Source organism: Balaenoptera ricei, chromosome 10 (genome assembly GCF_028023285.1).
Source record: "Balaenoptera ricei isolate mBalRic1 chromosome 10, mBalRic1.hap2, whole genome shotgun sequence".
NCBI classification, from domain to species: domain Eukaryota; kingdom Metazoa; phylum Chordata; class Mammalia; order Artiodactyla; family Balaenopteridae; genus Balaenoptera; species Balaenoptera ricei.
Window position 1 is genome coordinate 52,087,620 of NC_082648.1, and position 23,637 is coordinate 52,111,256.

At 32.4% G+C, this 23,637-nt stretch overlaps 1 protein-coding gene across 8 annotated transcripts in view; it reads left to right on the forward strand.

Annotated features, from left to right (window-relative positions):
* Window positions 1–23,637, forward strand: part of USP15 (ubiquitin specific peptidase 15) — a 119,674-nt gene that overhangs the window by 23,366 nt on the left and 72,671 nt on the right. For 7 of the 8 annotated variants that reach the window (XR_009505414.1, XM_059936385.1, XM_059936382.1 and 4 more), the window contains exons 3-5: window positions 5,260–5,390; window positions 16,008–16,134; window positions 22,343–22,488. Coding sequence is in view for 7 of the 8 variants with exons in the window: in XM_059936385.1 (XP_059792368.1) it covers window positions 5,260–5,390; window positions 16,008–16,134; window positions 22,343–22,488 (404 nt within the window). In the remaining variant the exon portion in view is untranslated. Of the gene's footprint in view, window positions 1–5,259; window positions 5,391–15,253; window positions 15,316–16,007; window positions 16,135–22,342; window positions 22,489–23,637 lie in introns of those variants that run through there. The other variant, XM_059936384.1, reaches the window with a different exon arrangement.

Here is a 23,637-nt window from a genome sequence, read left to right on the forward strand (position 1 = left end):
ACATACCAAAATTTGTGGAAGGTAGCTAAATAGTATGTGGGGGGTAATTTATAGCCCTTAACATCTATAAAGAAAAGAAAGGTCTGAAATCTTTGACCTTGGTTTCTGACTCAAACTAAAAGTAAGACCAAATTAAACCTAAATCAAGCAGAAGAAAGGAACTACTAATAAGTTCAGAACAGAAATTAAAGAGGAAATAGAAAAATAGAGATAATCAATGAAACCAAAAACTGGTTCTTTGTGAAGATAATAAAATTTATAAATACCTAGTTTGATCACCAGAAAAGGAAAAGACACAACTACCGATATCAGGAACAAGAGAGGTAACATCAATACAGAAATCTACAAACAGCAAAAGGAGAATAAAAGAATATTATGAACTTTATGCCATTAAATTCAACAAATTAGGTGAAAAAGACAAATTCCTTGAAAGATGAAAACTACCAAAGCTCATTCCAAAAGAATGGATTCTCTGAATAGCCCTGAATAACAAAAGCTCTTTTAGAAAAGTGGGAGAGAATACGTCCCAGTTCATACTATGAAACCGTCATTACCTTGATACCAAAATCTGGCAGAGACATTTCAAGAGAAAAAATTCTAGACCATTATCCCTCATGAACATAGATGCATCAATTATTAACAAAATTTTAGTAAATCAAGTCCAACAATAAAGAGGATATATATAGAAATAAACATTAAGTATAAATAGAGAAATAAATATTACAAAGATAATATATCATATAAAACAAAAGAGTAAAATACAAGGAAACTTCCTCAACCTCATAATGGACATCTATGGAAAACCTACAGAAGACATACTCAACAGTGAAAGACTGAGTGCTCTCCCTCTAAAATCAGGAAAAAGCAAGGATGTCTACTCTCAGCTCTTCAAGCCAAGATTGTACTGGAGGTCCTAGGCAATGTAATAAGGCAAGAAGAAGAGATAAAAGGCATACAGCTTGTATCGGAAGAAGTAATAAATCTTCCTTTATTCACATACACCTATGTCTATGTAGAAAATTTAATGGAATCTACAAAAAGAAAACTTCTAGAACTAATAAATGAGATTAGCCTGTAGGATACAAGATCATTATTCAAAAACCAATTGCATTTTTGTACACTAAAAATGAACTAACGTGAATTGAAATTTTAAAAGTACATTTTATAGTGGCACCAAAAATATAAAATACAGATAAGTCTGATAACATGTGCAAGACATGTAAACTAAAAACTATAAGACATTGCTGAGATAAATTAAAACCTAAATAAAGACAGAAATTATGTTAGCGGATCAGAAAACTCAATATTGTTAAATTCCCCCACTCAATCTACAGATTCAACACAATTCCAAATCACATTCCTAGTAGGTTTTTTTCTATCTCATTTAAAAATGAGACAATTTACATACCATAGAATTCATCCTTTTAAATTCTATGATTCAGTGTTTTTTGGTGTATTCACAAAGTTTTAACAACCATCACCACTGTCTAATTCCACAAAATTTTCGTCACTGCAGAAAGAAACTTCGTATCCATTAGCAGTCACTCTCCATCCCCACTCAAGACCCAGCCATAAGCAATCACTAATATACTTCTGTCGCTATGGATTCGCCTTTTAGGGACATTTCATCTAAATGGAATCATACAATATGTGGCCTTACTGTTTGACCTCTTTCACTTAGCACAAAGTTTTAAAGTGTCTTCATGTAGCATGAATCAGTACTTCATTTCTTTTTATGGATGAGTAATTTTCCATTGTATGGAGATATGCCACATTTAATTTATCCATTCATCAATTGATGGACATTTGGGTTGTTTTCACTTTCTGGCTACTATGAATTATGTTGCTCTGAACATTCATGTACAAATTTTTGTGTAGATGTATATTTTAATTTCTCATGGATCTATACCTAGGCATGGGATTACTAAGTCATATAGTAACTCTGTGTTTAACTATTTGAGGAATTGCTAGACTTTTCCAAAATAGTTGCACCATTTTACATTCCCACCAGCAACAAGTAGGGTACCAATTTCGCCACATCTTGCCAACGCTTGTCATTGTCTGTTTGTTTATTATAGCCATCCTAATGGGTATGAAGTGGTGCCTATTGTTATTTTGATTTGTATTTCCCTAGTGATTAATGATGTTAAGTATCTTGTCTGTGCTGCTTATATCTTTTTTGGAGAAATGTCTATTCAGATCCTGTGCCCATTTTTTAATTGGGTTATTTGTCTATTATGTTTTAAGAGTTGTTTATGTATTCTGAATACTAGTCCCTTATCAGACATGTGATTTCCAAAAATTGTCTCCTAATCTGTGGATTGTCTTTTACTTTCTTGATGGTGCCTCTAAAGCGCAAATTAATTTTGATGAAGACCAATTTATCTATTTTTTTCCTTTGGTTGCTTGTGATTTTGGTGTCAGAAAGCATCACCTAATCCAAGATCAGAAAAAACTTGTTTTTTTCTAAGAGTTTTATACTTTTGGCTGTTATATTTATGTCTTTGATCAATTTTAAGTTAATATTTGTATATGGTGTGAGGTAAGAATCAATTGAACAGATTAGAGAATCCAGAAGTAGATCCACACATATATATGGCCAATTGATTTTACACAAAGTTGTAAGGGGAATTCAGTGGAGAGAAGATAGTCTTTTAAACAAATGCTGGTTGAGCATTAAGTATCTATTTGCCAGAAACAGGTGAACTTTGATCTATACCTGGCACCATATACAAAATTAACTCAAAACAGACTGTAGACCTATATGTAAAAACCAAAACTATAAAAAAAAAGGAGAAAAATTTTGTGACATTGTGTTAGGCAAAGTTTTCTTAAATATGAATTTAAAAAGCATAATTAATAAAAGAAAAAAATTGATGGCTTGTATTTCATCATTAACAAACGCTTCAAATGACACTGTTCAGAGAATGAAAAGGTAAAGCACAATGTGGGAGAAAATATTTGCAAATCACCTAGCTGATAAAATATTTATATGCAGAATAAGGAATTCCATAAAGCCCAGTGGAAAAAGTAGACAAAAGGTTTGAACAGATGCCTCACCAAAGAAGATAGTGTTGTCAAAAAGCACATGTGGGACTTCCCTGGTGGCGCAGTGGATAAGAATCTGCCTGCCAATGCAGGGGACACGGGTTCGATTCCTGGTCCAGGAAGATCCCACATGCCACGGAGCAACTAAACCCGTGCGCCACAACTACTGAGCTTGCACTCTAGAACCCGCAAGCTGCAACTGCTGAGCCTGTGTGCCACAACTACTGAAGCCCGCATACCTAGAGCCCGTGCTCTGCAACAAGAGAAGCCCACGCGACACAATGAAGAGTAGCCCCGGCTCGCCACAACTAGAGAAAGCCCGCACACAGCCAAAAATAAATAAATAAAAATTTAAAGGAAAAAAAGCACGTGTAAATATACTCAACATCAATTGTCATTAGAAAAATGAAGATTAAAACCACAATGAGGTCCCACTATACATGTGTTAAAATGATTAAAATTTAAAAGATGAGCCCATACCAAGTATTGATAAGGATGTGGAGCAAGTAGAACTTTCATACATTGTTTTTGGGAATGAAATAGTCTTGCAATTTCTTAAAAAGCTAAACATACATTTACCATAGGAACCAACCATTCTACATATGAAAACTTGTACATGAGTGATCACATCACTGTTATTTGTAGTAGAGAAAATTGGAAACAATCCAAAATGCCCATCAACAGCTGAATGGATAAACAAATTATAGAATATCCATATAATGAAATCCTACTCAGCAATTAAAAGGAATGAACTATTGATACATAAAAACATGGATGGGTTTCAAGATAATGATGCAGCATAAATGAAGCCAAACAAAGCAGTACATACTATTTTTTATATAATGTAGAAAATGCAAATTGGTCTACAGTTGCAAAATACAGATAAGTGGTTTTCAGGGGACAGGACAGTAGACCTGGATGGACAAGAAGAGATTACAAAAAAGGGCTACAGGGAAACCTTTGGTGGTGGGGGGATACTGATAGATCTGTTCATCATTTTGGTGATGATGGTTTCACACTTGTAGTGATATGTCAGAACTTATCAAATTTTACACTTTAAATCTGCAGCAGTTTGTTGTATATCAATTTTACATCAATAAACACGAAAGTAACAAAAATTAGGCGTTCTGTGTTTAGGGGTGTTCTCCCCCTAAAAAAATGATCCAAAAATTGATCATTTTATTTTATCCACTAGATATAAATTACTATTTGGATTCTGTTACATAATAAAATCATACACTCAAAATCTTGAATTATTGTGGAGAATAGCATAGAAGTCTTAATTTTTAAACTTTTTTTTCTTTTCCTAAATTCAAAGTAGTCTGTTATAGTGGAAAGAAAATGGATATTAGCATAAACAGATACATGTTTGAGTTCAGTCTCTACAGTTTTCTGTATGTGAACTTGGGCAAGATAATCAATATCTGAATCTATTTACTAAGTAAAATGGAGCTATCTACTTCATAATATTCTTCTGAAAGTCAACTGAGATAAAAGGGTTTTCCATAATAATACCTTTCATAGTACCTGCAATTTTCTGAATGATTTGGGGCAAGTTACTCAATTTCCTTGAATATATTTTTTGATCTAAAATAGATATCTATCTCTGGCCTGTCCTATACTACATTTCTAGTTCAACTGGAATTTTGAAAATGGATCATAGAATTAGAACCATATCTGAACAACTACCTCTACTTTAGATCTGTGGAGGAATCTAGATCATAGGCCCTCTGGAGTAATGAGATGCCCTTTTGTGATTTCCATCATGGTTCCCAGCCCATGTGCTTTGGCATCATTGTTAAAGGTTATTGATTTGCTTCTGAATTTTCTTCATCAGCTAATGCTAGAACGATCACTATTACCATGTGAGGGATCTCTGATACTTAAAATATTTGGGAAACACTCTTCATTCAGATCCTTTGGCTAACAGTTACACTTCAGTATTTTTTTTAAGAGCCCAATAAAAGAAAAATTATTTTTTTAAACACTGTTGGTTGCCTGGTACACATTGAAACTTTGTAAAGCAACAGTTTATTTTGGAATATGTAGACTTAGATGTGAACCTCTTCAGAGCTTTCTTCAAAACTCATTATTTAAGTACCTGAATTAGTCTCCATGAGTTTAAGTAATTTTTAATGTGTACAACCAAAGTATTTAGAGATATGTAGTATTGTTTCTTTTTATGTATTGAGTTTATTTTTCCTTTTGTAGATGGTGATGCCCAGTCACTTAAGGAGCATCTTATTGATGAATTGGATTACATACTGTTGCCAACTGAGGGCTGGAATAAACTTGTCAGCTGGTACACATTGATGGAAGGTCAGGAACCAATAGCACGGAAGGTACATATTAAGAATAACTGAATAGAAATATTTTTCTTAGTTCACATTTTCTTGTTAATTTCAATGACTTATAAAGCCTCCTCGATTATCTTGGAGAAAAAGACCATCAGAATGTTACTGTACACTAACACACATAGAGGGTTTACTATAGGCTGGCCACTGTTATAAGCACATCATATACGTTATTAACTAGTTTAATCCTCATAAAAAATTCTCTGAGGTAAGTATTATCCCCATTTTATAGATGAGGAAATGAGGACAGAGGTAGAGAGGTGCAGGGTCTTTTAGAAAGCCACATGAGTTTACATACTTAAGTAGCCTGACTCTGACTTTTTTTTCTGATTAAAAAAAAATTTTTTTTTTAAATAATGAAGAAACTAAAAATAGAAGAAATATTTTACAGCATACAATTTTCTTAAAACTTGAAAATGCAGGTATTTTTCTTATCCCTATTTTAAGTTTTACAGTTATAGTCTAGAAAAATTAGAAATGACCCACTTTCTTTATTTTTTGGTTAACTAAAAATTCATTTATGAAAGTATCAGTATCACCATAGTAGAATAATACCAACTGCTTAAAGTAGATCTGTCAGCCTTACACAAGTATTTGATAGTGTATTTGGATGGAGCAGAATTATTTATCTGATTTTTTTTCTACATAAAAATGATTAAAAAGCCGAATTATGTAACACAAGGGTATAAACCTCTGATAGACCAAACCATATTTGGATTTATTTGGAACTGATGCTACAAAGTTAATATATTTACAGTTTGTATTTGTGTATCTATGGTTTAGGTATAGAATTGAATTTCGTTTTCTAAATAGAATGTGAATATGCCTTTGATTTAGTTTAGTGTAGTTTAATTCTGTTCCTTAATTTCACTCAGTCTTATAGCCATTTCAAAGTTAAGATTCATATCTTCTAGGAATGCTAGCCATAAATTATATATATTTATATATATATATATATGTAATGGCCTATCATTTTTATCTGTAATTGCTGGAGAATTGAGTGTTTTGACTATTTGAAGGATAAACTACTCAGCTGTAAAACTATGTAGAAGAAGACCTTCATTCCTGGGATAAAGGAAAATCTGTAATATGTCTGGAATATCTTCAAATGTGTTAAACTGTATTAATTCAACCTTAATGACATACTCTTTTTTTTCTTAATAAATGTAGCATATCATATAGTATAGTAAACAGGTCAACTGACAACTCCATTGGCATTTCTTCTCGAAAGAGGGCTTACTGGCATTTCTTGAAATCTGTGTCTGATAAGCAAGTTAAAGAAGATAAAGAATCATGAAGACTTCATACAGGGAGAAAGAAAAAAAGTTTAAGAAGTCTGTTAGGAGGCTATATATTTATTTTTAATAAGGTAGTTGGAATTCACTCAACTTGTAAAATAATTTTCAAACTTTAGTGTGTACAAAATTACCTAGAGTACTTATTAAAATGTGTCTTCCTCCAAAATTAAATCAGTAAGTCTGGGAATTTCCATTTTTGCTATGCTTCTGATGCCAGTGAACTCAAAGAACAGACTCTTATGCCAGTGGAAGTTACTTAAAAGAATAGACTGGTCTTTTAGAGTCTGAAGCCCAGCTTTGAATTTTACTAATCTCTGATTGCATTGAGGAATCTGGAATTGGTAATGCTACTACTGTCATGTAGAAACGAAGTTAACCATCTTCCTGGACCTCAAAGCATCACTAAACTGTCTCACTTAAAATGTCAAGATGTTCAATTTAAAACAAAAACAAAACAGGTAAATGAGGAGGAAGTACAATGGGACCAAAATCCAAGAGAAACTATAGGTAATAGAAACAGACACGTGAGGAATCCAGATAATGGAATTATCAAACAGAAACCTTAAAACCCTGTGCTTCTTATGTTCAAAAAAATGAAAGATAGTTGAAAAGAAGAACCAAATATAATTCTAAAACTGAACAATAATATGAAAATATTAAGTATTAAGGACATATTATTTGAGTGAAATACTAGACTAAAAAGAAGGAGAGAATGTGTAAACTAAATGATAACATCAATAGAAAATATATTGACCAAAGCTTAAAGACACTGAAGAATGGAAAATAAAGAAAAAAGCAGACAGGCACATGGAATACAGTGAATAAGTTTAACATACATTTAAGTGGACTCCTCAAAGGAAAGGAAAGACAGAATGGGGTAGAAGTAATACTGGAAGTAATAGCTGAGAATTTTCCAAAAATGGTGAAAGATATCATGCTACACATTAAAGAAATGCTGTGAATCCCAAGCTGAAAAACATGCAAACAAAACCATACGCAATAAAACTGTTGAGAAACAAAAATATTCCTGATAGTAGTCAGAAAAAAAAGATATATTACCTTCAAAGTAAGGGTAAGACAACGAAGTGATTTCTCAAGAGAAATGAATGCCAAGAAAATAATAGTGTATCTTCAACATGCTGAAAGAAAATAACTGCTAACCTTGAATTCTATGACCAAGGAAAGGATCCTTCAGAATAATGGTGACAAAAACTGTTTTCAGATAAACAAATTGATAGGATTTGTTACCAGCAGACTTGCACTAAAGGAAATACAAAACAGTCTTCAGAATGAAAAATTACTCCGTACGGAATCTTGGAGACACAGGAAAAAATGTTGACTGACAAAAGCACATACTGTGAATAGATGTTAAGGCGGGCTGTTTAAAATAGTAATAATTCCTTATGATGATGAAAATATGTATAAAATTAAAGTGCATAACAATATTAGTATATAAGTTAAGATAGTTGCCCCCAAGACAACCCCCATTATCTTCACCTCCTCATATCCACAGCCTTGGATAGTCCCCATCTGCATTGTACCAGGGTCTTGGTATTGTACTGGTCTTCGTGGCCAGTGACATATAGCAGTAGTCATGGTAAAGTATATCACTTTCAAGATTAAGTTTTAGGTCAAAAGGATAAACTTACAGTTATAAAGTAAATAAGTTATGGGGATATATTTGTACAGCATGGTGACTATAGTTAAAAATATATTGCATATTTGAAAATTGCTAAGAGTTCTAGAAGATCTTAAAAGTTCTCATTACAGGAAAAAAAAGTGTAACTATGTAGGGTGATGGATGTTAACTAGACTTACTGTGGTGATCGTTTCACCATATATACAAATATTGAATAGTTGTGTTATACACCTGAAACTACTGTAATGTTATATGTCAGTTGTACCTCATTTAAAAAGAAAAGATTAGATTATAAAAGACACCTTGGCTTACATCTTGGGTGCACACACCCTCTTGCTCTCTCTCATTTCTCAGTCTGGGAAATTCAACTGCACATTCAGGCAGCCTATGGAGGGGCTCACATGTTAAGGAATTGAGATCTCTGGCCAATAGAGAGGAATGGAGGCCTGCTAACAGCGATGTGAGTGAGCTTGGAAGTGAATCCTACAGTCTCATTTGAGCTTCCAGATAATTGAAGTCCCAGTCCACAGCTTGACAACAACCTCGTGAGAGACCCCACGCCAGAACAGCCCAGCTAAGCTGCTCCAGATTCTTGACCCTCAGAAACTATGTGAGATAATGTTTGCTTTGCTAAGCTGATAAACTTGGGGTAATTTACTATGCAGTAGTAGGTAGCTAATACTGATTTTGGTTCCTGGAAGTTGCATGCAACCGTAACAAAAACTTGAGATGTGGTGGTGGCTTTGGAACTGGGCAGTGGATAGAACCTGTAAGAATTTTAAGAGTATTAATGAAAGCATAAAGTGCCTTGAATAAATTGGTAGTAGAATTTTAGACTTTGAGGAGGCTGCCAGTGAGATCTTAAAGGAAGGTGAGGAAAATCTTATTGGAACCCAGTGATTTTTGTTATAAGGTGGCAGAAAGTTTAACAACGTGTCAATCTGCAGTAAACTGAAAGATAAAAAACATGTTTATGAACTAAACAATCTGCCAAAATGTTGAAAGTACTGCTGGGTTTCTTCTTGTGCTGCCTTTAGTCAGATATGAGAAAAGAGAAGCTAAAGAAAGGACTGTTAAATAAAAAAGAGCCAAGACTCGCTAGTTTTGAAAATTAGCCTCTCCAGATGACAAACAACACTAAAACTAAGAAATATTTCCAAGCAAAGATAAAACTCAAGGTACTCTCAAGAAAGCATGGTCTAAAGTTGAAGCCAAGGTTGTGACTGTAAAATTTCTTTGTTAAGACCTCAGAAAAGTTGAAGGTGGTGCCTCACAATACTCTTCAGAAAAAAGGGCCCTTTAAAGGATTTCAGGGTATACTTTATACCACCTTTCAATATGTGGCTTCTAGGAACAGTGGGGCTTCTAAGAAGCTTTAGGGCAATGTCCCTGAGCCTTCTCAGTATAAACCCAAGGTAGAAAGGACTTGGCTAGAGGACATTTGTGGTTGTGACTTTTGCCTACTGGGTTGAACTCCAGTGAGATCCACTGGAGACGCACAGTGTTTTCAAGAACCACTGCCATCTTGGACTGCAGAGACAGTATAAAATTAAAGAGGCCTTTGCCCTTGCAGACTGCTACAAGCAGGAATCAGACTAAGAATTTACTCAACTGCAAACATGTGCTAACTTTCATGAAACAAAGGATGACTCAGAAAACAGAAGCAAATGTTATGAAGAGTCATTTTCATGTCAAGGCAAAAGTGAGCCCTAACCAAGGAACTTTCAGTATTTATCTTTTAGTTCACAGGCCTATAGATCAAGAGGAACTATACTCGAGATACTTAAGGAACTATGCCCAAGGATCCTCATCTGTACCTTAGTCAGATATAGATGACAAGTTTCTGAACTTTGAGTTGATGCTGTAATGGGATGAGACTAGTGGGGGCCTTTGCGGGGGGTGGAGTGTATTTTGCATGTTGATGGGAGGGTCTGTGACTTATTGGGTACTAGAGGTTCACTGTGGTAGACAACCTCACAGATGCTCCCAAGTTATCGCCATCTGTTATTCACACTCTTATGTAATCTACATCATACCAGAGTTGGTCTGTGTGACCAGTAAAATATGGCAGAAGTGATAGTATGTTGTTTCTGAGTTTGTAAAAGATACTGGAGTGCTCTCTGGCTCTCTCTTGGATCAGTCACTCTGAGTGAAGCCATATGCCATGCAGGCAGCCTATGGAAAGACTCACATGATGAGGAACTAAAAGTCTCTGCCAACAGCTGGAGAGGAACGGAGGCCTGCCAACAACACTTGAATGAGCTTGGAAGCAGATTTGAACAACATGATTAACCACCATGACCTAATTGACATGCGTTGCACTTAGTGCAGAATACAAAATTTTTTAAGTGAAATTTTTACCAAAATTAACCACATGCTGGGCCATCAAGCAAATTCCTATATATTTCTAATGATAGAAATTATTCAGTGTATTTTCTGTCCTCAGGGGAATTTAGAAGTCTGTAACAGAAAGACAACTAGATCTCTCAGCTACCTAGAAATGGAACAATATACTTCTAAGTAATCCTTAGGTCAAAGAAGATATAAAAAGTAAAATTAGACATATTTTGAACTGAATAATAATGATACATCATAAAAGAATGACTAAAGTCATTCTTAGAAGGAACTTTATAGCTTAAATGTAAATACTGGAAAAGAAGACTGTTCTCAAGAAGAGAAGAAAAGGAAATTAAGCCTAATCAAGAAATAATAATATGAAGTAGACATTAATAAAATAGAAAAAAAATTTTGCATTAAATGAACAAAGTTGACTCATTATAAAGAACACTGAAATAGATCAGTAAAATAAAGATGAGTCCTGGCAAGACTGATCAAGAATAAAAGGAAAATAAGCCCAAATCACCTATATTAGGAATGAAAAAGGGGACATCATAGCAGAGTCTAAAGACTTTTTTAAAAGATTAATTTTGAATAATTTTATGTAATTTAAAAATTTAGGTGAAGTGGACAGATTTCTAGAAAAATACAACAGTGTTGAAATAAGAAATAGAAAATCTCAATTGCCCTGTCTGAATAAAGAAATTAAATCATTAAATAAAAATCTTTTCACAAAGAAAACTGTAGCTCCAGAAGGCATCACCAGTAAATATTCAACCAAATATTTAATAACACAATACCAAGTAATTTAATTACACAATATTAGCAAGCCAAACCCAGCAGTATGCAAAAAGGGAGTTAAAAAATGGCCAGGCTGGATTTTTTTCAAATGCAATTTTGATTTTACTTTGAAAATCACTTATAATTTTCGTATTATCTGAGTAAAGTAGAAAAACCGTCTCAGTAGATGCAGAAAAAGCATTTGATAAAACTCCGTATCTATGTATGATTTTTTTAAGAAAAGCTAGAGGGCTTCCCTGGTGGCGCAGTGGTTGAGAATCTGCCTGCCAATGCAGGGGACACGGGTTCGAGCCCTGGTCTGGGAGGATCCCACATGCCACGGAGCGACTGGGCCCGTGAGCCACAATTGCTGAGCCTGTGCGTCTGGAGCCTGTGCTCCGCAACAAGAGAGGCCGCGATGGTGAGAGGCCCGCGCACCGCGATGAAGAGTGGTCCCCACTTGCCGCAACTGGAGAAAGCCCTCGCACAGAAACGAGGACTCAACACAGTCATAAATAAATAAATAAATAAATAAAAGAACGTGAATTTCTTTAAAAAAAAAAAAAAGAAAAGCTAGAAATAGAAACCTATTTCAGACATACTTATTGGTAAAATATTCAAAGCTCTTCCTCTCCGATCAGGGACAAGACAAGGATAACTATATTAGAGGTCTTACTTAGCCAGTGTGGTAATGGGGAAAAGAACTCAAAGAATAAGGATTGAAAATAAAGAAATAAAATTGTAATGTTCTAGAAGACGTGATTTTATATGCTGAAAATTCCAAAAGTTGTACTAACAAACCATTGAAATCAATAATTCAGTTTCACAGGGTGGTTGGATATAAGGTAAATATAGAAAAACCAATTATTTATCAGCAACAAATAAAGTTGAATTTTAAAATAATGTTTACAACAGATCGAAGTATGTAGAAATACACCTTACAAAATTACTTCTCTACAATGAAAATTATGAAACATTACTGAGCAAAATTAAAGAAGACCTAATGAGTTAATGGTCAGGGGGTCACCAAACTTTTTCTGTAAAAAGCCAGATAGCAAATATTTTCCGCTTTGTGGGCCAAAATGGTCACTGTGGAACTACTCATCTCTGCTGTTTTGGGTGCAAAAACAGCCATAGGTGACAGTAAATGAATGGGAATAACAGTGTTCCAATAAAATGTTATTTACAAAAATAGATGATGAGCGAGATTTAACCTATGGATCATAGTTAGCCCACTCCTGATCTAGGTGCTGGTTAATTAATGTCTACCAACATCATAAAAAGAGGGGCAACTAGATATTATTTGCATCTTGTTTAGAATATATCTCACAATCCCTATGATGTAGTCTTACTAAAAATTGCAAGAATAAAAAGATTGATGGTGAACTTTTCAGTTAAAAGACACTTGAGACTTATCAGTCATTTGCAGTGTATGGGCTTTATTTGGATCTATATTAAAAATGATTTTAATTTTAATTAATTTAATTTTAATGTAATGAATATTCGATATTAAGGGATTACTTTTAATATTTTAAGTGTGATAATGTTTTTATGGTTATGTTTGAGTCCTTGTTTCTGAAGAAATATATCTTGAAATATTTGTATAGAATATCACAAGTAGGATTTGTTTGTTATACGTTAACACCTGTGATTTCATAGTTGTGTTATACTTCTCTACTAGTCTCTCTTGTCTTTACCACTGAGTGTTCTCACCCTGATTCCAGGGACTGGATCTAATTCACTTGTGTACTTCTAGCACTATGCATAGATGCTCAGTAAGTGCTGCCAAAGTGAATGTAGCTAACTCCTCAAAAATAGTAAATGTATCTATTAGGCCCAGTGTTATCAAATTGTTTTAAAGTACTAGATTTCTTTAGAAATTACTTTCTGTTTCCAAGGGGGGAGAAGTCATATGCCGATATAAAGAGTAGACTACGTTAGGTTTATCAGGTATATTTCATAGCTTTAGTCAAAATGCTCTCTAATATTCACATCAAAATGAACAAATGGAAATTATATTTATTTTAATTTAGCATAAACTTATATTTCCCTAACTAACTTAGTAAAAAAACTTGACCTTCATTGTGGCCATGAATTAATAGAATCCAAGCACAGATTTCAACAACATTATAATTCACTTAGGAAAAAAACACTTTAGCTATCACCTCTAATTCTGAAACATAACTGTTATTTCTGAATATTCACCTTCCTGTCTTATTTCAAATGTATATCTTAATGGTTATAATAACTAGGTAAATCTTTGTATCCTGTTTTTTCTAAGCCTGTTTCTTCCTGTTACAGTCTTAATAGCCATCATTTTAAATGATTATTTTCAACACAAACATCTTTAATGAAGGTAGGATACTTTATATAAACAAATATAAAGGAGATGCTATATATGAACAAGTAATATACATATGATTATGACACTAATACATAAATATGCTAATTATTTTTCTCTGCTGTGATGCTGTTGTATTCAAGCTTTAATCATTCATACAGTGTGGTTCTTTCAAATAAAAGTTGTTTGAGGACAAACTCATATCTTCCTTAAAAGAACTGCTTTTTAATACACTACTTTTGGAAACAGTAAAATATCTTATAAATACAGTAGTAGTATTCTGAGTAATGTTAATGAGGGTTTTAGCAATGTAAGATACTGTTGGACAAAAGAAGAAAAATGAGAAATATTCTGAATCCCAATGAAGAGTGGTTTTTGAAATCTTGATTTTTTTTAAATTTTATTTTATTGGAGTATAGTTGATTTACAGTGTTGTGTTAGTTTTGGGTGTACATTAAAGTGATTCAGTTATACCTATACATATATCCATTCTTTTTTAGATTCTTTTCTCGTATAGGTTATCACAGAATATTGAGTAGAGTGCCCTTGTTTTAGGTCCTTGTTGGTTATCTGTCTTACATACAATAGTGAAATAGTGGACTGATGTTTTGTTTTCATTGTTGACAGTGAGTTACTGACAGTTAAATCACCAGATTCTTTCCAGGAAAATATCTATTAGTTTTATGAAGATTCTCATTTTTTAAAAAACTATGCTTACTTAGAAAATATATACCTCAATATAAATCATAATGAGGGATTTTCTTATTTTTTGTTATTTTATCCTGTTTCTTTATCCCATTACCCGCTGTATTGTTAGTCATTCCCCCCCCCACCCACCCCCCAGCCAATAAAATGAGGCCTGTAGTTACCTCAGTTTTGGCAACCTACCTGTGATTAGTAACTAACTTGATATAATATTATTTTAGGATTCTTACTCACATATTGAGTCCCAGAGCAGAAATTTCTGATTAATAAGAATATTTGATTCCTAGCTTTACAGCTTCAGGTAATCTTAGAAATGATGTAATATCCTTTGCTTCCTTCGTAACTTCAAATAAGCATAAAGCAGAATCCTTCAAATAAAGTATAAAACAAGTTTAATTAGTTCAGGGTTAAACAGTTGTATATTAGTTTGTAAAATGGGTTAAGTTAATTAACAGGGGAAGTGCTTGCTGTTGCTTGTTTTAGAAATGTGAATGTAACAAGTATAATTAGGAGAATATATGTGACAAAAGTATCATAAAAATTAGCATTGGATTGGATATTTTAAATACTAGACAAACTACATTTGAACTTTTTGAGCTAAAACAATTCCCTGCAAGTGAAAGACAAATTATGAGTCCCTTATTGAATTGATGCAAAGTGTGTGAGTACAACAGTCATTTGGAGCCTCCCTTTTGCCATATTTGTCTAATGTATCACATATCAGGCCGATTACTATTTTCAGAAACAGTGTTCATGGCTGAAATCCTACAGTTAACCTTTAGAAGATCAAAAGGAAATATACTTGTTAATAAGGTGACCCTAATATATACATATTTTCTCTTTTTCTGCCTTATTGCTTGCATGTTTAGCAGCTTTTTTTTTTTTTTCTTCATTTGTTGCATAGAATTACTGAGTATGCATTTAAAGGTCAAACAAAGTCATCTTAGGATGGAAAACTAACATATCAGTTACAGGGCATAGCTGAATATTTTGGCAACAGTAATTTGTAGTTATTGTTTTAAAATATTTATTTTAACGTACAGAGTGATATTATAGCTGTTGCTAACAGAAATTGTATAAAACTTACAATTTTTAAAGGTTTTCTGCTTGAGATCAAGTACTAAAAGCTAAAAGTATGTCTATATCTTTAATCAGAGCTGTATTTACACTTTGCATTCACTTTCTCATCATAAATACTAAATGTATTCATTATTTATAGTATACCAAATTATCTTCATAGAGTAGTAGAATGCCTTTCTAAACTGTCTGTTAATGTTTGTGTCATGATTATTCATATTCTGTTAAATATTAAAATTTCCAAAAATGTTCCTTTCTTTTTCAGCTATCCAATATCTATTATTTTATACTGATGGGTTTTAATAGTTACTAGTTTTTCACTGGAGATCTGTAGTTTTTTTCTAAAGCCTCTTTAGAGAAATGTATTGTTATTCAAAACAGTGAAATATATCAAGCTATAGCTGATACCAATTTGTTTTGTTTTTTAGGTGGTTGAACAGGGTATGTTTGTAAAGCACTGCAAAGTAGAAGTATATCTCACAGAATTGAAGCTCTGTGAAAATGGAAACATGAACAATGTTGTAACTCGAAGATTTAGCAAAGCTGACACAATAGGTAATGCAAGATCCTGTTTCTTTGTTAAACCATTACTATTAGAAATTTATTTAAAATTCTATTTGTTATATGCTACTAAGATGATAACCATTTTAAGGGTTTATCCTTAGACATTACAGATTTCCAAGCATCATACAGTCTGTCTTAGCTTAGAGTTGAATTATTTATCATTTCTAGGTCTACTTTACATTATTAAACGAGTTTAATATTTGTGCCATTTTACTTTTTTTAAAAAATCAAATAATTGTTTTAATTTAGCATTTGAAAATACATATCATGTTTGTAACATGACTATAAATTGAAGTAGAACTTTAAATAAAAACTTGCTTAGGTAAAACTTTGTCAGGTAATGTAATATATATATCAATAATAATAGTAATAATTTACCATTCTTAGCATGGAAAATGACCATTTATTTTCTTTTTCCTCACAGTTTATTCTTTGGACTCTATAAATACAAAATTAAGTAGCTACTTACAGCAGCGGGCTTAGCTTTAATATGACTCATTGATTTTTTTTTTTAAATAATGAGTAGGTTACAGAATTATATATCAAATATAAGTGTGCCTAACTCCTTCTATGTATTTATATATCTTTATATATTTACATATCTACACATATAAATGTATATTAAAATACATGTAAATTTATAATTCTGTTTAAAAGCCACATGTTAATTTAAGATCAAGAATGTATTGAATAACAAAATAAAACTCATAGATTCAGAGAACAAATTGGTGGCTGCCAGATGGGAGGGGCTTGGGGGTTGGGTGAAATTGGGTGAAGGGGATTAAGAGGTATAAACTTCCAGTAAGTCATGAGGATATAATGTACAGCATGGTGACTACAGTCAATAATATTGAATTGCAAATTTGAAAGTTGCTAAGAAAGTAAATCTTGAAAGTTCTCATCACAAGGAAAAAGTTTTTCTAACTTTGTATGGTGACAGATGGTCACTTATTGTGATCACTTAGTGATGTATACAAATGTTGAACCATTCTGTCATACACCTAAAACTAATATAATGTTGTATGTCAATTATACTTCAATTTAAAAAAAGAATATATTGAATAAAATGTTTTTTAAATAAATGATCATGCATTTAATAACAGAATTGCAGTACTTTCTGATAAGACACAACTCAAAATAAAAATTATAAAAGGTTGTTATTTTCAAATAAAGTTTTTGGAACAGAAGATTAATGGCAATAACATTGATCTTGTTGGAAAGTGTAAATGGACACTGGAGAAAGACATAACACTTAATGTAGAACTTAGAAAGAAAGATTAGAAAATTTATCAATTATAGCACCGTATAGCTTTTCTTGTTGGAACCAGTCATTAAGTACACTTTATTAAAAGTAAATAAAAATATTTCTGAATTTCTTAAGTACATTTGACTTTCACCACATAGCCATTTCACTGCAGGAAAATACTTTTAACTCATAATTTTCATGAAATAGTACCATTCTTCAGTTCCTAATGCTTGGTTAATCCTAATGTTTTTGCCAAACATTATGTATGGATTTTTTATTTTCCCTCTCTTTATTTACCTAGAACATTTGTAAGTTGAGATGCAATTTCAATAAACTCACACAGTCATCTTTCTAAAATGAATGCTTAAAATGTTAGGAACTCCATATAAATGTCATTTTATTACATTATTATGGATAAAGTACTTAACTCTTGCAGTTCTAGATTTTGGGAACATATTCAGGAAAGTAAAACATTTCTATATCCTAAGAACTGAAAGTTTTAAATGTATAAAATTACATTAATCATATTAAAATGTACACAGTAAGAATCTTTAAGAATCTGTAAGTCTGTCCAACAAAGATGACCTATTAAAACTAATTCAGAGACTAACTTCTGAAATGTTCAGCCAATTAGAATATAAATAAGCTACCTCTTAAATGCTTGATGTAGATAATGTTTTCTAGTTATTTTAAAGTTTGGTATTTTCTAGTTAAAGTTTGGTATTAAACTTTTGGTATGAAAGTTTCTTTGTTTCTTACCTCATTTTTATAGGAAAATTATATATATATATATAAATTATATGAGACAATAAGAAACTTATTTTAGAACATTAGTTCACTGAAAAATATTTTAAAACTCATTATATGAAGATCTAAGGTTTAATTTCTGAACTCAAAACAAGCATTTTGGAGTTTTTACATTAAGTACTAGGTAATAATTATCAAGGAGATAATTTGTAAAGAATCTCTGCTTCAAAAAGTTTATGATTTACATAGATGTTAATTAGCATAGTTTAAATTTACTAATACTTTAAAATGCTACATACATTGGCTATATGCCTTAAAATTGTATATGAATAAATTTTTTCATATACCTAACATTTCTTATTAGAACAGTTTTTTCAAACTGTGTTGTCTATACTTTCGTGGTCATTAAACAGTTTGTGGAGTAAAGAGAATGGAATGGAAAATATCAGAATAGAAAATATCAACATATATGTGTATAGTGGGTCACAATTCCTTACTGTAGTTTTAAAAGTTTGAAAATGTATATTAGAGCAAGTTTGCTTTCTAAGCAAAAATTTTTGCAAAAATTAATCAAGTCAGGAATTTTAGAAACTTCATGGTTATGGTTATAATAGTTAGCAGTTATTGAATACTTACTATGCTTTAGGCACTTTCCAGGAAATTTCTTATTTAAACCTCAACATTACTGTACCCTCATCTTAAAGATGATAAATCCTAGGCTAAGAAAGGTTAAGTAACCTACATAGGTTCACCCTGGTACCAAGTGATAGAGCCAGTATTTTAACTCCTTAACCCGGCCTCTTATACCAGAGTGTCACTTCTTATTTTGCTGCCTTATACAATCTGTGCAAATGTTAATTGGGTTGATTTTGTGTTTCTTTAGGAAGTGAGTTTTGAAACAAAGAATTTGATAAGAAAGGAAATACGAAATGTATATTTTTCCCTGTGTGTTTTTTCAATCTTGATTAAAAAGGATCAAAATAGCTATGTACATGAAATATAGTATACAAATTCTGTAAACGGAATTAAGAAATATAAGCACCTGTTTTCTGTTTTTACCAAATTAATAAAAAGTTCCATTTTCAGCTAGTAATGCCTACATTGATTTATAATAAAAATGATAGTAGCCATAGGTAGGCTTTAAATAATTTACCATGTTCAGAGCCAAAATAGTTGGCCATTTTAATATTTTTCTCCCTAAATTGATATATTTGGGTATTGAACATGTATCAGTAAGAAAGATAAAACTTGTTTTTATTTTTTCTTTACAGATACCACTGAAAAATAATTTTATTATAAAATTTGAAAAATGCTTTATGTTTATAAAATTTATTAATAGAAATGCTTAACTTTCTTATTAAATGTTCCTACTAGAAATGTTTGTCACAATAATTTTATTTCTATTATCTGTGTTAATATTTTTTTATCTCTTTATGCTTTTCATTAACTGCCTAATAGAGTCGATTAATACACGGAAAAATATGCATATGTTCTCAATACCTTGACATTCTCAACTCCAGTGATCTTGATCTGCATCCAGCCTCAACCACCAGTTCCCATAGATATACCCTAGGCTGTCATTATCTACAGCTGCACTTGCCAAATTTCAGTTTAAGCAAACTGCTTTCTGGCTACCACTTCCTCTGCTCCCGTTCTCTCTTGAACCCACTACATCAGACCAACCACTTCCTTGGTTCTGCTTCTGTGATGGTCTCTAATTACTTCTACATTGATAAATCCAGTGGCCGAAGTCTTCCATTTCTTAACATGCCAGCAAAAATTAACATACTTATTCACTTTTCCATCTAGAAATATTTTCTCTTCACATGGCTGCCAGGGCACAAGTTCTCACTGGCTGTGTCTTCTCAGAGTCCTTTGTAAGATCCTCTTCATATTTCTGACCTCAGAACATCAGTGTGATATGCTCAGTCCTTGGATCTTCTTTCTTTTCCTTGATGATTTCCTCTAGTCCCCTGGCTTTAAATACTTTCTGTATATTGATGTCTTTTATCTCCTACCCAAACTCTCCCTTAATTCCAGTTTCAACCATTCCATATCTTCACATGTGTCTGATGAGAATCTAAAGATAACATATATGAAACTAAACTCTCTCCCTTCCCCCTAAAACCTAATACTCTGTCATTTTTCCTCATCTGAGTAATCATCACTTGCACTCTTATAATTGCTCAGGCCAGAACGCTTGGTATCATTCTGATTCTCTTGTATTTCTCACCCCGCATATAATTTAGCAACATATCTTCTAAGCAGTGCCTTCAGAATCTATTCCCAGTCTGACCACTTAACATTGCTTCCACTGTTACCACCTTGGTTTGGATTTCTGTAGTAGCCTAGTCTCTCACCCTTGACATCCTGCAGTTTGTTTTCACTAGCAGCAAAAGTGAACATTTAAAGTGTCAATTGGATCATACCACTTCTCTGCTCAAAACTCCTAAATGACTTCCCTTCTTAATCAGATAAAATAGGATACTTTCATAACTGCCTCAGTTCTATATGATCCTACATGAGTACCTTTATGGTCTTATTTCCACCTTGCTCATTCCACTTCAGCCACATTGGTGCACCGTTCTGTTCCAAAACATGCCAAATACATTCTCATCTCAGGGCCTTTGCATTACCCTTTTCAAAACTCAATAAAGGGGGCATTTCCATATGTGTTGGTATATATTATGTATATGAATATGTATGTATTAATAGAAAAAAATGCCTGGAAGAAGAAGTATCAAAATGTTAACAGTGGTTATCTCTAGGTGGACATTTTATTTGTACTTGTATTTTCTGAATTTTTGCAATGAGCAAGATTTATTTCTTCAATCAGGAAAGAAGTATTCATTTTTATAGAAAGACTAAAATGACCTCCCTTCCTTGGCTTCTTCCTCTGTCGTCCTTCCTACGTTATTTTCTGTTTCTTGATCTGGGTAGTGCTTACACGGGGGTATCCACCATGGAAATTTATCATTGTATACTGATGATTTGTGCATTTTTCCGTATACATTTACACTTCAATAAAAAACAAAAATTAAATACGCCAAAATAGAAAGCAGTACTTACAGTATATTTATATTTATTTAATGTAATTTTTTAAATGTTCTGGCTAGTTTGCATTAAGTTTTGAAATACACTATAGTATTTACTACTTATTTAATGCCTTAATCAAACTGTCATTGACTATAAGACTATTAAAGAACATTAGCTGCTAAGTAGAACATAAACAGTGTTATTGGACTAAGTTTAATTATGTAGGATAGGTGTGGGTTTTTATATTTTTTAAGAGAACATGTATTTTTAGGTTTAGTGTTTTACAAATAATGTTTTGTCCAAAATTAATCAAGTATTCTAAAATTTAGAAGTATTTTATATTTCTTTATATGTCATAAAATATATTAAGTGTAATTTTCTTGAGTCTAAGTTAGGTAAGTTATTGACCAGAATTTGATAGATATAGTAGTATTTTCTAATATCTCTTTCTAATGTTTAAGTACTTTAAAAGATTCATCTAAATATGGTACCGAAACTTAATTACTCTCAAACATGTGGACACTCCTATATCTTATTTTACAGCAGATTAAGCTGCTCCAGTTTTTTAAAAAAAAGACTTCTTCCGTTCAGATAATTGGCTTAGAAATAAAGAAAATATATGGCTTTACCTTGGAAACAAGAAATTTTGACCAATTCAGACCTCTCTTCAAAGAAGGCACTTTTCTTTGTGTCCCTATATTCTATTTAATTTGAGTTAGCTATTTAAACTGTAAATTGTATTCAACTTAATATAAATTATTCTTAAATTGGTTATAACTTAAAATATTTTTTATCTGTGGCATCTCTGAATCATACTTTAATTTCTAACTCCAACATATCATTAGAAAATATATTGACTTTATAATGTGTAAAAAGTTAAGGTTCATCCTGTATAACATAAATTATATTTTAGTGTTATATGATTGAACTCTTACCTTTTGAGGTCTTAATTTCCCAAAGTAATCATCTGAGTTATAATTACCATTTTGTTCCTAAAAAGTATACCTGGTCTTAAAATTTTTCTTTATTGTTTTTATGTATTTCCTACATATTTGTTTCTATTCTTGCTATTATATCAGTAATTTAAATTTAGGATTTTTATGCTAGTGAGCACTTAACTCTCTGTGGTATATTTTTAAATATTTACATATCTTTCCTCCTTAAATCTAGATACAATTGAAAAGGAAATAAGAAAAATCTTCAATATTCCAGATGAAAAGGAGACCAGATTGTGGAACAAATACATGAGTAATACATTTGAACCACTGAATAAACCAGACAGCACCATTCAGGATGCTGGTTTATACCAAGGACAGGTATTTTTTAGCAATACTGTTTATTTTAAGCGTACTATACATGAAGTTTTTGGGAGTCACAAACTTTATGGCTATCCTGACAATCTATAATGGGTTCTACTGTTTCTGGTTTCCTCTTTCTAACTCATCTCTTCTCTATCCCTGCTGGTCACTAATTATAACTTCTGCTTCTCTCCTTGAGCTTGAGAATAACCTACTTTTTAAAAAGAAATTATTTTCCATCGAAAAATAGCTAATATAATAAGGGGTCAGCAAACTTTTTGTAAAGGATCAAATAATAAGTATTTTTGGCTCAGCGGTCTGTAAGGTCTCTATCACGACTACAACTTTGCCATTGTAGTAGCAAGAAAGTAGCCATAAACAATATGTAAAAAATGGATATGGCTATGTTCCAACAAACTTTATGTACAAAAGCAGTCAGTGAGCTAAGTGAACTTAGTTTGCCAACCCCTGCTAGAAGGTATCAACCCCCAATTTGGTCTTTCTTTATGACAGAATCCAAAGAAATGAATGTGTTGAGAAATGAAGGCTTTTAGACACAATCAGCAAGTTCTACTGATTCCACCTTCTAAATATCTCTTTAATTAATCTTTGTATCCCATTCTCACCCCTTATCTTTCTGTAATCTCTTAACAAATCCCTCTGCTTCCAGTCTTTTGCATGTTCGTTCTCAGTCTTCCGTATTTCTGTCAGAATACTCTTTCTAAAATGTAAACCTTATTATTTCCTTTTCATAAACCTTTCCTGGCTCCTTAACAATTGTAGAATAAAGTCCAGGCACCTTAATGCAGCATGCAAGTCATGGTTTATCCTTTTGCCTCGTCTTCCAGCATCTTTCGATTATCCTTGCTTTTGGATTTACATGCTAATAATACCAAACTGAACTACTTACGGTTCCCTAAGCCTGCTATGCTTTTCCATACTCCTGTGCTTTCGTATATGTTGTTCCGTCTGCCTGTTGTACCATTCTCCCCAGTCCCTGCATTCATCCAGGAAAAGTCCTTTTAAACATCCAAATATTGAAATTAAGCATCCCATCCTTTCATATAATCTAACCAATCAGATTATTCATCCTTCAAATTCCAATTCAAAATTTGTCACATCATTTCTTGAGCCTTTCCTGATCTATTTATCTCAGTATCTAGTTGG